This window comes from Nansenia antarctica, assembly GCF_963989245.1.
Source record: "Nansenia antarctica genome assembly, chromosome: 7".
NCBI classification, from domain to species: domain Eukaryota; kingdom Metazoa; phylum Chordata; class Actinopteri; order Argentiniformes; family Microstomatidae; genus Nansenia; species Nansenia antarctica.
In genome coordinates, this window is record NC_137677.1 from 62,000,389 (window position 1) to 62,015,388 (window position 15,000).

The 15,000-nt window shown below is 48.5% G+C and overlaps 1 protein-coding gene across 1 annotated transcript in view; it reads right to left on the bottom strand.

The window, feature by feature from the left end:
* The window catches only part of dgkg (diacylglycerol kinase, gamma), a gene marked incomplete at both ends in the record, with an annotated part of 97,333 nt that overhangs the window by 82,159 nt on the left and 174 nt on the right, over positions 1-15,000 (bottom strand). Inside the window, 4 exons of the mRNA XM_080535644.1 lie at positions 1,755-1,817; positions 4,311-4,476; positions 5,532-5,552; positions 8,998-9,074. Coding sequence (XP_080391770.1) covers positions 1,755-1,817; positions 4,311-4,476; positions 5,532-5,552; positions 8,998-9,074 — 327 coding nt within the window. The remainder of the gene's footprint in view (positions 1-1,754; positions 1,818-4,310; positions 4,477-5,531; positions 5,553-8,997; positions 9,075-15,000) is intronic.

Consider the following 15,000-nt stretch of genomic DNA (forward strand, 5'->3'; position numbering starts at 1 on the left):
GGACAAACGTGATATATTCCGGTCATCATATTAAAATATAATAAAAAAAAAAAATTTCAAAATCATATATATTTTTTTCAAATCTAATATAGCTGTTTGTCGCGGTGATTACTGTTGTGTAGCGGCCTATATATGCCATTTAATGTCTATTTCTCATCCGATACGATTAGATGCGAGCTATATAATATATAATTATATAACATGATTTGACGCATGCGCGCTATGCCATGCGTCAAATCCAGCGCTGAACGGGTCCAGCGCTGAACGGGCGCCTCACTGGGAACTGAACAGACAGCATCGATCAATGAACGGACTCCACATTACGTTAACTGAAGTTTGTTAAATTGTTTGGGATTAATGTGAGTTTTCTATTTTCTCTTTCCAGTTTTACCCTTTTTTAAAAATCAATAAAACAACGTCATTTCTATAACCAGGTCTCGCTGGTTGGGAAGGCATTTCGTTTAGCTCGGGAGTATGACAATGGGGAGAACATAACTGTTTATTGAGAAACAATTGATAGGCAGTCTGGGATACGTATATAAAGAAATACCACAATGTCTAGATGTATAACATTTTATTGAACAGTAACAGTGCAAGCATGTAGGCTTCTGGCGTGACACGGCTAGCCTAATTTCCGTTCATATGCCTTTTATCAGATAAAATAAAATAGAATAAAACTCTTTGAAAATAAATAGGCTTTAAATTAACTTGCAATGCGTATAGGCTAATTTCCGTTCGATGTTACAGCCTAGGCTATGCCTTTTCTCAGATAGATAGGGGATAGCCCTGTAAGCTCATACGGGTCTGTATGTCGTCCTGAAGACCGGCTGTTAGATCATATCGCTGAAGTTTGTCTCCATCTTAGTGTAAATGTTGTTCGTTTCGTTTGTTATCCTTGTTATTGTGCGATAAAGTTAAAGCGCTCCGCTTCGGGACACCATTTTCAGCTGAGCACCAAACACACACACAACACTGCCCGAGAGAGAAGGACCCGCCCCCTTTAGTTAGCCTATAGCCTATAGGCTAACTAAAGGGGGCGGGTCCTTCTCTCTCGGGCAGTGTTGTGTGTGTGTGTTTGGTGCTCAGCTGAAAATGGTTAGAGGGAATTATTTTCACCGGACATTTATGTCCGACGAGTTTTCAATTTGTCGGACTTAAACTAATTTTACCGGACAAAGACCGGTAATTACCGGTTAACGGAAACCCTGGCGCACACACACCAATAAAACTGTAAAGGTCAGAAAGGAGAGAAATTAAAAATAACGTACGACCCGAACGTTTACACAGAAGCATAAGCCCACAGAGCCACACACTACAGTATCACAGCCCCAATCTAATCCTCAGACACACTGTAGGTTCACTTCAGCGGAGGGTGGTGGAGGAGGAAGGACAGGCTCATTGTAAACGCAGGCGACGGAATTAAGAACGGTATGAAACACGTGTTTGATACCGTTCCTCATCCCATACGTTACAGTGAGACCTTTCCTCCCATTTCTACCTCCGCCAGCCTCCCCTGGTCCAACAGAGCCACAGAGCCACATCACCACGGTAACACAGCTCATCTGATCCTAAAACAGATAATGCAGGACGGGGGGAGACACTTCAACACAACAGCCACAACAGCCAGGAGGGAGACTGGGACGGGTCTCTAGGGGACACATGTCAGAGAGAGCTGAGGTAAAACATCGTCCCATAGAGATGATGTCACCCGGACGATGATGTCATGCCCTGATGACGTCACTGCGCCGTGGTACCTGTTATAGGGGCACAGGCCACCTCGGTCTGTATAGAGATGCCCGCGTCAATGGAACGGGGTTCTGCAGACCACGGGAAGGTTGAGGAAAGCCAAGACAAGACAAGAGAGAGGGAGAGGGAAAGGGAAAGTGTGTGAAAGTCAGGAAAAGAAAGTGTGAGAATTTGACTAGAAACTTAGAAAACTGTAGAAAGAGCTTGAGTCTGCTGCAAGATGCTAAATCAACCCAGCAGGGATGGGGTTAAGGATTTAAGTGGGTAAATTGACTGGAATTAAGGGCTGTTTGGTTTGGGGTTAATCCCCGAAAATTTGATTTTCGAGTGAACTAACCCTTTAAACAAACTTGAGTGACAAACAAAATCGTGACGTTAGAATTATAAGGTTCTATCTCCATTTTTGTCAAAATTGAGTTTTTTTTTTACATAATCTGATCCATTAGGACCTAATGATTAGGTGTTTATTAATGCCTGTGTGGTGTCATTTTTTTAAATGTTGACATTTTTTTAGTTAGTAATTCATCAAATACAAAGGTTCCATCTCACAAAACATAATGGAATGTAAAAACTTTGACGCTCAATATCTCTGAACTACCCTAAACGGAGATAGAACCTTATCACTCTAAGCTCACGATTGCTTATGGATGGCTAGCTAGCCAACCAGGACCAGCCAACCAGGACCAGCCAACCAGGACCAGCCAAAGCAGCAGTTTCCTATTGGCAGTACACAGAGTGATCCCCTTCCTCCTCCGTAGGACGGAGGAGACATGAAAGAGAGACAGATAGCCATGTTTGGCTCCAAGGAGGAAAAACAGGATCAATCTGAGAGGACTATAGCCCTCCCTCCGGCTATCCAACACACCCAAAATATCCCCGGTCTCTACGATGACCGAGTGTCAACAACGATCCTCCTTTCCCTCCCCTTGTCCGTTTGTTACAAGGTTGACACTGCCTCGGGTCCTGAATGATAAACCTGTGATGTGATGTGATGTGAGTCTGAGAGAGTCATCATAGAGAGAAACTTCATCTTCAGAGGATCACATACAGTGAGCTTAGAATGATACGGTTCTAGAATCTCCGTTTAGGGCAGTTCAGAGATATTGAGCGTCAAAGTTTTTACATTCCATTATGTTTTGTGAGATGGAACCTTTGTATCTATTAATTACTAACTCAAAAAATGTCAACATTTTAAAAAATAACACCACACAGGCATTAATAAACACCTAATGGATCAGATTATGTAAAAAAACTAAATTTTGACAAAAATGGAGATAGAACCTTATAATTCTAACGTCACGATACAGTGTGCTGCTGTCAGGTACACACAGAGGTGCAGTGGCCGTGCTCGACACCAGAGGGCGCTGTAGGCTGCGTCAGATTTTTCCTCATCATTGGATCCCAGGAGTCACAGGATCAGTACAGTACCAGGGGAGGCACACACACACACACACACACACACACACACACACACACACACACACACACACACACCAATCCGCCACCCCTCACAGCTCTGCTCCCTCAGATGGTCGGGTGGGCCTCAGATGGACTCCAATCCCTGTCCCTACATCTCAGAGTTCAGAGAGAGAGAGAGGGGGGCAGAACCCTCCCATCTGTCCCCGTCTGTTGGTACCCTTCCCTGGGCTGGGGGGCAGGCAGGCTGCTGGAGGGAGGGGGAGACAGTGTGGTGCCAGAGAACCACACAGGGCTCTGTGTACACATCCATAGAGCTGGGGAGGACATACAGGGTACAGGCTGTGCAGTCACAGTGGATGGGATGAACCAGAAACACCCCAGAGATGCAGGCCAGACCACTGAGGCCAGACCAACTTCCTAATCAATTGAATCAAACGGGGGACATGAGCTTTGGTGTGTCGTGTGTCGTGTGTCGTGTGTGTGTGTGTCTTTAGCCCCTTGACAGACGGGTTGGTGTCAGGGGGAGGTGTGTGTGTGTGTGTGTGTGTGTCATGTGTGTGTGTGTGTGTCTTAAGCCCCCTGACAGACTGGTTGGTGTCAAAGGCACTGGGAGGTGCGTGTGTGTGTGCGTGTGTGTGTGTGTGTGTGTGTGCGTGTGTGTGTGTGTGTGTGCTTGTGCCCATGCGTGGTGCATGTGATAGAATTCCTTAGGGTTATTGCCATGGCAAGTACAGCAGATGGAGGTTGTTTGCATTGTGTGCGTGTTGGGAGCGGGGGGCTCTGAGTGCACCCAGCAGCTGCACAAAGTCTCTCCTCTCAAACACACAACAGACGGTAAACCAGAGAGACCCGAGGCAACAAACACCTGACCTGGGATCCACATTTACACAAGTACACAACAAGCTCTACAAATCCAACTCCAATTGTAATGCAAACAGCAGGCATCCATCCATACACAGGAACCCAGAACACTAGTCACTAGTCAAGGCCCCGGCGGTGGTTCTATTGGAGTTATTTCTGAAGGCCGAGGAGAGAGGAGAGACAGCAGAGAGAGACCCTTGTGTGGATAACTGACGGAAGCAGGAAGGTTTTTTTCCACTGGCTGTTCCAGGTGGGAACGAGGGAGGTCGGGGGAGGTGACTCACCCAGCATGCCAGCCCCGGAGCGGGGGGGCGCCTCGGGAGAGCTGCCGCCGCCGCCCCCTGCCGTCTTGCTCTTGAAGGAGGTGAAGAGGTGCTCGCACAGCTCCTGCGGGATGTCGTTCTCCAGGTAGGTGGCCATAAAGAGCTGGAAGCCGTCGTAGTCGATGGGCTGCAGAGGGTCGGACGGAGGGAGGGAGTGGGGGGGGGAAGGAGGGAGGGAGGGAGGGAGGGGGAGAGGACAGAGAGAGAGAGAGAGAGAGACTAGTGTCAAGTAACTGGGGGTAGAGAGGATGAGGAGGGAAGGAGGAGAGGGACTCTCGGCTTCAGTGTGAGCGGAGCGGAGAGACGACTGGTGGTGTTTCAGGGGCAGTTTAGCTCCGTGAAATACAATGTAGTGTTTAAAACCAAATCTATAATCGATAGTCTGCACAACGATGTTTATGGTGATATCTCCTATTATAATATGTCTCCACTCTCCACAGCAGAGAACATAATGGTAACATTTATCGCTTCGAAGGGGCGTCGGAACAAAACCATAATAGTCTGGAAATGACCTAATCTAAGGAGACATTTAAATCGATTGATTTCATAGGATTTCAAACGGACAGTATGCAGGTCCTCTGTGGCTCTTCTGATTTCCAAATATTGTATGTCATTGAAAAGTACAAGGCAGTAACACAGTAACACACAACAATCGACCTGTCGGCAGATGAAGTCATTAGGAACATTTCTTAGGCGGCATAATACTTTCACAGAGACAGCAGCATGAAGTTGTCTGAACTGGTATGGACAAAGTGGGTTGACGCTGCCATGAGGCCCAAAGGCATAAACAAAAATGGTATTAGAAAAGAAAAGAAAAAAACAGAAACAGCTGACATGGCTGACACACCGACATTCCCAGGTATGAATACACAATTGTTACATGTTGTCAGTGGGTCGAGGGAGCCCCTCCCTCCCCACCCCCCGACCTTTCACAAAGACACATGGCTGGCAACACAGAAGCACTGGATGTGACCCTTGACCCTGTGACTCCCTGTCCCTCTGGCAGAGAGAGAGAGAGAGAGAGAGAGAGAGAGAGAGAGAGAGAGAGAGAGAGAGAGAGAGAGAGAGAGAGAGAGAGAGAGAGAGAGGCACGTCTCATGGGACAGGGTTATGCATGTGCATGCAGCCTGTAGACACAGAAACCACAGAGCATGCAAACCCCCGCGGGGGCCCGTGGCTTACTTGGTTGAGAACGTCTTGCTTCTGTTTGACAGTTGGAAGGGAGGGAGGGGTGGGTGGGAGGGAGGGAGGGAGGGAGGAGACAAGGGGTTACACAGGGTGGTGGAGCAGTGGTTAGGAGTAGCGAGGTCTGCTGCTGCCCACTGTCATTTACGTGTGCTTCTTTAAAAGTTCATCTTCCTTCCCTCAAGCACGCAGGCACGCTCTCTATCGCTTACTGGCACGCACACACACACACACACACACACACAATCACAGGCATGCACACACGCGCACACACACGTGCACACACACACACACACACACACACACACTCTCAAACACACACACACACACACACACACACACACACACACACACTTACTTATCCAAATATTATCCACGAATATCCCGGTGCAGTTCATATCATAATTAAATTATTTGGTGGAAGAAGCTATTCTCATTAATCTACCAGGAAACAGATGTTCAAACAACCTGCACTCGGTGCACTCGTGTGTCCGACGAAAGAAGATATCAACGAACACACTTCTCGCTCATGCCTCGTTTCGCTGAAGCTCGTTCGGAAGCTGTTCATGTACAGGTTACATCATCTGCCCCTTTTATATCAGAGCCACAATGTTTACAGCCGTTCTAATGGGCGTGATGGACGGCCTTCACGGCAGCGCGTGAGCTTAGAATGATACGTTTCTATCTCCGTTTAGGGCAGTTCAGAGATATTGAGCATCAACGTTTTTACATTCCATTATGTTTTTTTGAGATGGAACCTTTGTATTTTATGAATTAACTAACTCAAAAATGTCAACATTTAAAAAAAAATACCACCACATAGGCATTAATAAACACCTAATGGATCAGATTATGTAAAAAACGCAATTTTGAAAAAGAATTAAGATAGAACCTTATAATTCTAACGTCACAAGTGTGTGTTCGTTCTGTCAGGAGCATGGTCCCGTTCTGGAGCTGTTCTGTTGGTGTAACCCTGACAGACGGAGCCCCGGGCCCTGGCCGAGCCCTGCCAAGCATTTCTCATATCAGTCATCCTGGGTCTCTCCTCTCCTTATTTGGCCAAACTAACAACAAACCCCCAAGACTTAATGTGCTTTGCATCATGGAACTGATGCAGATTTAGAGCTCAAAATGCTCATGCACACACACACACACACACACACACACACACACACACACACACACACACCCATGTGCCCTAACCACCCCCCCCCCCCCCCCCGGCCCTCGCACACACACACACACACTCATTCGAGAACATAACAAAAACAAGATGAAGCCATGAGGAGTTCATCATGGTGAGACACATGTCTGCAGTAAGAGCAGCCAGAGGGATGTTGATGGGCGTGGCTGGACCTTCTCCATCTCGCTGTCAGCACGAGGGCCGCAACAAATCACCCAATCATTGAGGCCTCCGTGCCAAACACAAGGGAGTAATGGGAATTAGCACACGCTAAGTGTGTTTTTCTGTATTTACCCTAAGGAGATGTTTATGGGTAAAACCGGAAGGCTTTGAAAGCACGTCATTTGCGGTCCTCGTGGCGAAAGCTTTGTTTGGGGGTTAGTGTGTGCTAATGGTCTAGTGGTGGTCTAGTGGATAGTGAGTTGGACTTGTGATCGGAAGGTTGTGAGTTCAAATCCCGCCTGAAACCACACCACTACTAGTGTGCCCTTGAGTAAGGCACTTAGCCCTCCGTTACTCCGGGGGGAACGTCCCTGTAATTCGTAATTGTAAATCGCTTTGGATTAAAAGAGTCTGCTAAATGGCGAAATTCTACAAGACAAGACAAAGGACTAGAGGTGGAAAGGGTCACAGCAGGGCTCGACATTAACGCCGTTTTTACTTGTCCGGAGCAAGTAAAACTTTCGCGGGGTTTGTTTGTGCAAGCAGACCAGACTAGATGATCGTGAGTGAAGATATTATCAAAGCGTACGCGCCTGTCGGTCACCCGTACGCTTTGATAATATCTTCATAACTAGATCATCTAGTCTAGTCTCACGCCTGCGCCGTCTGTTGTTCTTCCTGCACACAGGTAAACATATCCAGGATCCAGCAGCGTCGTCGTGCTCGCACAAACAAACCCGGCGAAAGTTTTACTTGTTCCGGACAAGTAAAACGGCGTTAATGTCGAGCCCTGAAGGGTCACAGGATCTTCCTGTCTCAGTGAATGAAACCAGGAGAACGCCGCCGGAAGATTCCAGAGTACCGTAGAACACCCCCACAGAATTCTACGAACACTGTACGTGTATGATCTCATCGAGCACAACTTCCACCTAAGAGACCTAAACCACTCAAACAGAACCGCTCAAGCGCCTGTGTCTACGCCGGCTCAAAGACTTAGGGAGGCGACACTATAACCTGTCACTCCCAAGCTGCTGAAATGACGTACGCCTCCGCCTCCTTGCGACAATTTCGCCATCAAATGAGCTCTGAACTGAACGACTCGGTCGTAAATTAGCCATCCCTGATCAACGTTCCCTCCCCCCGACTGCATCAGTAGCTGACGTGAGAAACCCCCCCCCGATGGTAGATTGGATTTATGACCCCTGTCTGCATTATTGCTCATCAGTCACAGAGAAATACAGTCCCCGGCGTCACGAGGCGGGGGGGGGGGGGGAAAGGCGTCGGCTCTGATGATGTCTCACCGGGCCCTTTTTGGACCTGGTCCCAGCCCATGGCCATGATTGATGAGTCACCGGGAGCAGACTAACGGCGGACAGGGAGGACGGGTTGACAGCACCTGGGGTTGACACGTTAGCGGACGCTATGACACACCGGGCCGGGCCGGCGCCGGCTGGACTCTGATCACAGCCCAGGTGAAGTCTGAACGATGGAGCTGCTGACTCCATCCAGGCCCAGTGGCACCAACTACTATGAGGGTGTCCCTGATGGGGACAGGGAGGGAGGGAGGGACGGAGGGGGTGACGGTGGGAGGGAGGAGATGGTGAGGGTAGGAGGGAGGGAGGGTGGGAGGAGGTGGTGAGGGAGGGAGGAGGTGGTGAGGGAGGGAGGAGGTGGTGATGGAGGGAGGAGGTGGTGGAGGGTGGGAGAGGGTGGTGGAGGGGTGGGAGAGGGTGGTGGAGGGTGGTGGAGGGGTGGGAGAGGGTGGTGGAGGAGGCGACTTTTCAGACAAGAGCATAAAATGTCAGCGCCACCTGTCTTCGTCGCCATAGCAACGTGACACAATGCGCTGCGTTGTCATCATCGGGGATAAAAAAAGGGCGCAGACACGGGGGGGGTGAGGGGCGTGGCCACCGTCGACTCCTAAACGGAGGAGATGACTCAGTGTTTCAGAGATGGATCAGCGACTGGGGAGGGGCGCGCGGGGGGGGGGGGGGGGATCCGGAGCTTAACGAAGCCCTTTAATCTGATGAGCTCACTGTGTGTGATGCAGGGGAGGGAGGGAGAGGGGGTGAGGGAGGGAGGGAGGGAAGGTGATGGGGAGAGAAGGGGGTGACGTACCTGTTCAGGGTTGTACTTGGAGAGGACGCCTTCCCCGTGAAACTCCTCCAGCACGTCTTTCAGCTTCTTTGTGGAATCTGAGGAGGAGGAGGAAGAAGAAGAAGGAGTAAAAGGAGAGAATGCTTTTTCCATTTCCATGATACAGATCACGTCATCATCATCAATGCGGCTTTGCCATGAAACCGAAAACAGCATTGACACGTGGGAAAGGCCCAGTGGAGCCTGTGACTAGAGTAAACGTCACGTGTGTGATGCGACCATTAAACAAACACATGTAGCCGCAAGGGTTTGTGCAGTTTGTGAATCTGTCCGACGCGCTTATAATCCAAGAAGATGCAGGAGACCATGATACCAATTAGGGTGTTTTATTATAAGGTCGTGTTCTCACATGAAAGTCCGAATCGAAACCCGGAGCAAGTGGATGAGTTCGCAACATTGTTGCATAAATTATTTCTCTGATTTGCATTCTTACACCCCTTCATGTAAACGAAGTAACATACGCAATCGAAGCAACAGACGTGGTAGTTGATTGGTCAGAAAAATTGAAAATTGCCCGTTCTGCTCTTATCCAGATCAACACGCGTGCGCTATTGTTTTCCTATGGACTGCCTTAGGAGCAGCGTTCTCACCAAAAGCGAAGCGAAACAAAGTGATGGATGCGTCGTTTCTAACCGAAGCGAAACCACCCTTTTCAAGCGGAGCATCCGACGGGTATTTGCTCCGGGAGTTACTTCGAATGCGCGTTCTCACAGCTCCAAACGACGCAGAGCAAAGCGAACTTTATCCTAAACTCTGTTTCAAGTGAAGCAAATGTTCTAGTGAGAACACCCCCTTAGATAAACATGCTACTGGTGCAGATGGCATTACACATTGGATATCAAAACAAAGCGGTCAACAGAAGTAAAGGCACCCTGACCCTTTCTCTCTGGCAAACACAAGCTTGACAATACTATATTGGCACAGGTGATAATTAGCCACCCATTCACCTGCAGTGGACACACCCACACCATGAACACACCCACCACCGACACACCAATTACCAGGACGTGACGTTAGAATTATAAGGTTCTAATCTTTTTTGTCAAAATTTAGTTTTTTACATAATCTGATCGATTAGGTGTTTATTAATGCCTGTGTGGTGTTATTTTTAAAATGTTGACATTTTTTAGTTAGTAATTAATAAAATACAAAGGTTCCATCTCACAAAACATAATAGAATGTAAAAACTTTGACGCTCAATATCTCTGAACTACCCTAAACGGAGATAGAACCTTATCATTCTAAGCTCACGAAGTGTTTGATACCATTCCGAATTCCATTCCCTCCATTACCATGAACCTGCCCTCCCCCATTTTTTCATTTTCTTTTTTCCCTCCACTTTTCCCATCCACCACCCTCCACTGCGGCCGAACGTCAAACCACGGCGCCCCATTTACAAGGGAGACCATTTTTTTTTTACTCAGACACGACACACATCAGGGCACCCAACCAGTCCTCACGGAGCACATACACACACATACACACATACACACATACACACATACACACATATACACACATACACACATACACATATACACACATACACACATACACACTGTGGCGAGCATGGCGTGTTCTGGCCTGCAGAGGGAGCCAGACTGTCGGTGGAGGAGGATGACGAGCTGATTACGGACAGGCTATCCTACTGGTCTATTTAACCTGTGTGTGTGTGTGTGTGAGAGAGAGAGAGAGAGAGAGAGAGAGAAAGATGGAGAGAGAGAGAGAGAGAGAGAGAGAGAGAGAGAGAGAAGAGAGAGAGACTACGGAGTTCTAGCGGACACTACCAGTATTATAATTATGAAAGTCTCTCTCTCTCCAGCACGCCGGTGGCGGTTTGTCTGTCGCAGTAAATAAAATACGTGTTTATACAACCGTTCCTCTGTGCCTAGAGACCTTTACACACACATATACATACACACCAATAATTTACTTGTTTTGGCACCAGGCACATCATCGAAAAAGAGAAATGCTTTGTGGGTTCAGGTATGATGTACGGGGAAGGGAGGGAAGAGTGTTGGGAATTAGCCAAATGGACCAATTAAGCCAAGAAAAGTAGTTTGTAGAATACAAAATAAAACAAAATACTTTTTAAATACAATTTATCTAAATCAGCTGTGTGGAGTTCCTCACAGAATTAGAAGAACCCAATTGTTATATTTATATTTGTATTCTCCTTTTTGTGTGATGATATCTGTGGAGCAGCTCTCTCTCTCTGTGGACAGGCCCCCCCCTCTCTCTCCCTCCCCTCTCTCTCTCCCCCCCCCTCTCTCTCTCTCCCTCCCTCCCCCTCTCTCTCCCTCCCCTTCTCTCTCTCCCTCCCCCTCTCTCTCTCCCCCCCCCCTCCCTCTCCCTCCCCCTCTCTCTCTCTCCCTCCCCCCCCCTCTCTCTCCCTTCCCCTCTCTCTCTCCCCCCCCTCTCTCCCTCTCCCTCTCTCTCTCTCTCTCTCCCTCCCCCCTCTCTCTCCCCCCCCCTCTCCCTCCCCCCCCTCTCTCTCTCTCTCTCTCCCCCCCCTCTCTCTCTCCCTCCCCCCCTCTCTCTCCCTCTCCCATCACTAGTGTGTACTCCAGGCCGGTGCTACAGTAGGTGAGCGGGGGAGGCAGCGGGGTTGACAGGGGGCTGTTCTTACAGGGAGAACATGGTGTGTTTTACACTGGGAGATGCTAATCCCCCCCAGGAGAGAGAGAGAGGCATCCCCACTGAACACTGACCCAGCGATGACCCTCTAACACACATCTGTCATAAGGCTGCAAGGCAGGGCCCGCGGAAAACATATTCATAATGCACAAACACACACACACACACACACACACATACACACACACACACACACACACACACATACACACACACACACACACACACATACACACACGTGTGTGTGCACATGGCACTTACAAAGGCACACACAGGGCACAAATGCACGCGCACCCACTCATGTACAATGCCACATACACAGGCCTGTGTACACACACACACACACACACACACACACACACACACACCATAGCTAAGCTCCGATCTCAGCAATACCACCGGCTCCTCTCAGAACCAACTACAGTCACCGGCTAATGACCCGAGTTCAACCGAATCAAACAGCCGGCGCAGTACGGTTTCATCTGTCAGTTACTTGTCACGAGCAGCCAGAAGTCTCCCCCCGTGAATCTCATCTGAGCAGACAGGAAGCCAGTAGCACAGACGCATGGGGAGAGCCGAAGCTAGCAGCAGCTCTAATAAGCTTAACGGTACAGCTCCATCACATGAGGTCATCAGCATTCATTTGCAATGCTTTTTTTTTTGTTTTGTCCTCCTCCTCCTTTATAGATGAAGCAGCACCGCGGAGCCAATTAGTCTGTCAGGCTAAACGGAAGTCGGGGAGCCGCTGAGCAGAGAGCTGCAGCAGAGTGCAACTCATTGAAACGAACGAACGAACGTCCAGCTTTGTAACGGAGGTGGCCTTTGACCTTTTCACCTTCTCCCATTGTGACGGTGCCCTTCAATGACCCCTGCTTTGCAAAGACACACCACACACACACATAAGCACACGCATGCATGCACACACACACACACACACACACACACACACACACACACACAGATAGTCAGTCAGACTAAGTCAGCCACACACAGCGACACATGTCAGACACGAGCCGGACACACAAACACACACACACACACACACAGGCACACACAAACACACACACACACACACGCACACACACACACAAACACACACACACACACACACAAACACACACACACACACACACACACAAACACACAAACACACACACACACACACACACAGGCACACACACACACACACACCATCTCTATCAAGGGTAAAAAGAAGTACCCTTAGAACATGCAGGCAAGAGCTTTTGCCTCATAGGAAGGAGAAGGAGTGTTCGGGATAAATATTTCATCCTACGCTTGTGAATGTTGCAGGAAGAGTGTCCTGACCATGGCGAGGGAACGCCAGGCGATGTCTGTGTCCACGCTAACCCAGCACACTTGCTAACCTAACACACCTGCTAACCCAGCACACCTGCACTCTCCAACTCACAGAGTGTCCTAATGGGACTACCGTGCCGTACCAAGCCGGGCCGCGTGAGCCCGGTTTGTTTTCCTGTCTCCACTGCCAACCCGAGCCGGGCCGAGCCGGGCCGTTTTAGCTACCCTTCCTGACTAGGAACTACTAGTTAAGCTAACGGTACTTTCGGGCCAGGCTGTGTGTGACGTGCGACGCTGCAGACCGTTGATGGATCGGTCAATGGAAATCGTCATCCCATGTTCATAGATGTTCATCGCTAACTGTCCCACTAAAAAAACAGTTTGGGTATCCTAATCGTCCGCACATGCGTGTGTGTGTGTACGCATGTGTGCGTGTCTGTCAAAAGGCTGTGTGTGTGTGTGTGCGTTAATAATGGACACTCTGTCTCTATTGCAGATTGATCTTGAAGCGGAGGACAGTTCCGTCCACGGCGGTTTGTTTTGACGTCGTCTCGCTGTTGCCATCCTATCAGGACACTGTTCTGAGGACAGCCAATCACAGCCCACATGACATGACGGAGGATAACAGCACGCGGGTGTCAGAGAGTTCCTGTTCCTGTTTCCTGTTTCCTGGCTGAAGTTTTAGGCATTAAGGCGGTATGGGTTTCTAGGTGCTGAGCTCACTATGGGTCAGGACACCTGAGATGCCCGGGGGGGTAAACCACGGTGGACCTACTTAGTCTCTACTGGACTGACTGATATTATTACACTATAGAGAAGAACTAGAGAAAAGAAAGGGGGGGTCGCAACTAAAAATTAAATCTGTCAAAGGAGGCGGCAGCTGCAAAAACAAAGTTTTTTTTTTGGACAGGACCAGGAAAAAAGAAAAAGCCAGACGAGTATTTTTAGCCGTTTTAGCAGCGTCAATAAATTACCCAGATGAACAGGGGAGAGATGTCGCGGCGGTTAATCAAAAGCAGACGCCGTTCCCCCAACAGCAGAACTAAATCCTTGTCTGTAGCCGTCATCATTTCTTTTAATGCAGGAGCCAGGCATTAGCGATGTGTCATCATGAGTGGTCGTGTAACAGGATAGAACCATTTATGAAGTGCGTTTGTGTGTTTAATCGGTTTCTCTTTCAGAAGACAACGAAACGTGAACATCGTGTTCTTGTACAGGTGGGGCGTTCAAGGAAAATAATACAAAAGAAAAAAGTGTCTATCAGTCAACACTATCTGTTCAGTTCTTGTATGGTTAGCAGCTGGATAAGATGGGAGCGCACAGGAGCAGTGGTGTAGTCTACGTGATACGCAGGACTACGCCATATACCCACTAGGAAAGGCCAAGGATTTCCATATACCCACTTAAAAATGTGTGAGGATACGTAACGGCGTTTTGTGACAGAACTTTCACACTTTCATTCATAAAATTCACCCCGTCTGTGTCACGAAGCACTTTAATTTTGGACCATTGGGACTGACTATAGCGTCATATACCATCAACGGGGGGGGAAATGCGACATGAAATATGTCAAAATGCAGCACTGTCGTGCACAGATCAGCCTTAAAACATGTAATGTTAGATATAATAATAAGTTAGACAGGGAGCGCAGATTTATTTTTATGGCGTTTCCGAAATGAACGATATGAGGCTGGGAGGGGAAAATCACAGTATACCCACTAGAAAAAACTAGACTACACCACTGGTTAGCAGCTGAATAAGATTGGGAGTGCATGGGAGCGAAGAACGAATGCTCCTCAACGACAGGGAGCCAGCAGGATGCGCAGTCTTTTGACTAACAAATGTTTGTGTTGGAGAGGCCGCTGATACGAATGAGTCACCCACCTCCACAGACAGAAACCTTACAGAGTGCGACGGTAGAACTAGTCAATGGCACAAAAAAAAAAGCATTTGCATAAATCACTAAAACACAAGTACAAAGAAATACAATTACGTCAGAAACTGCCAGGC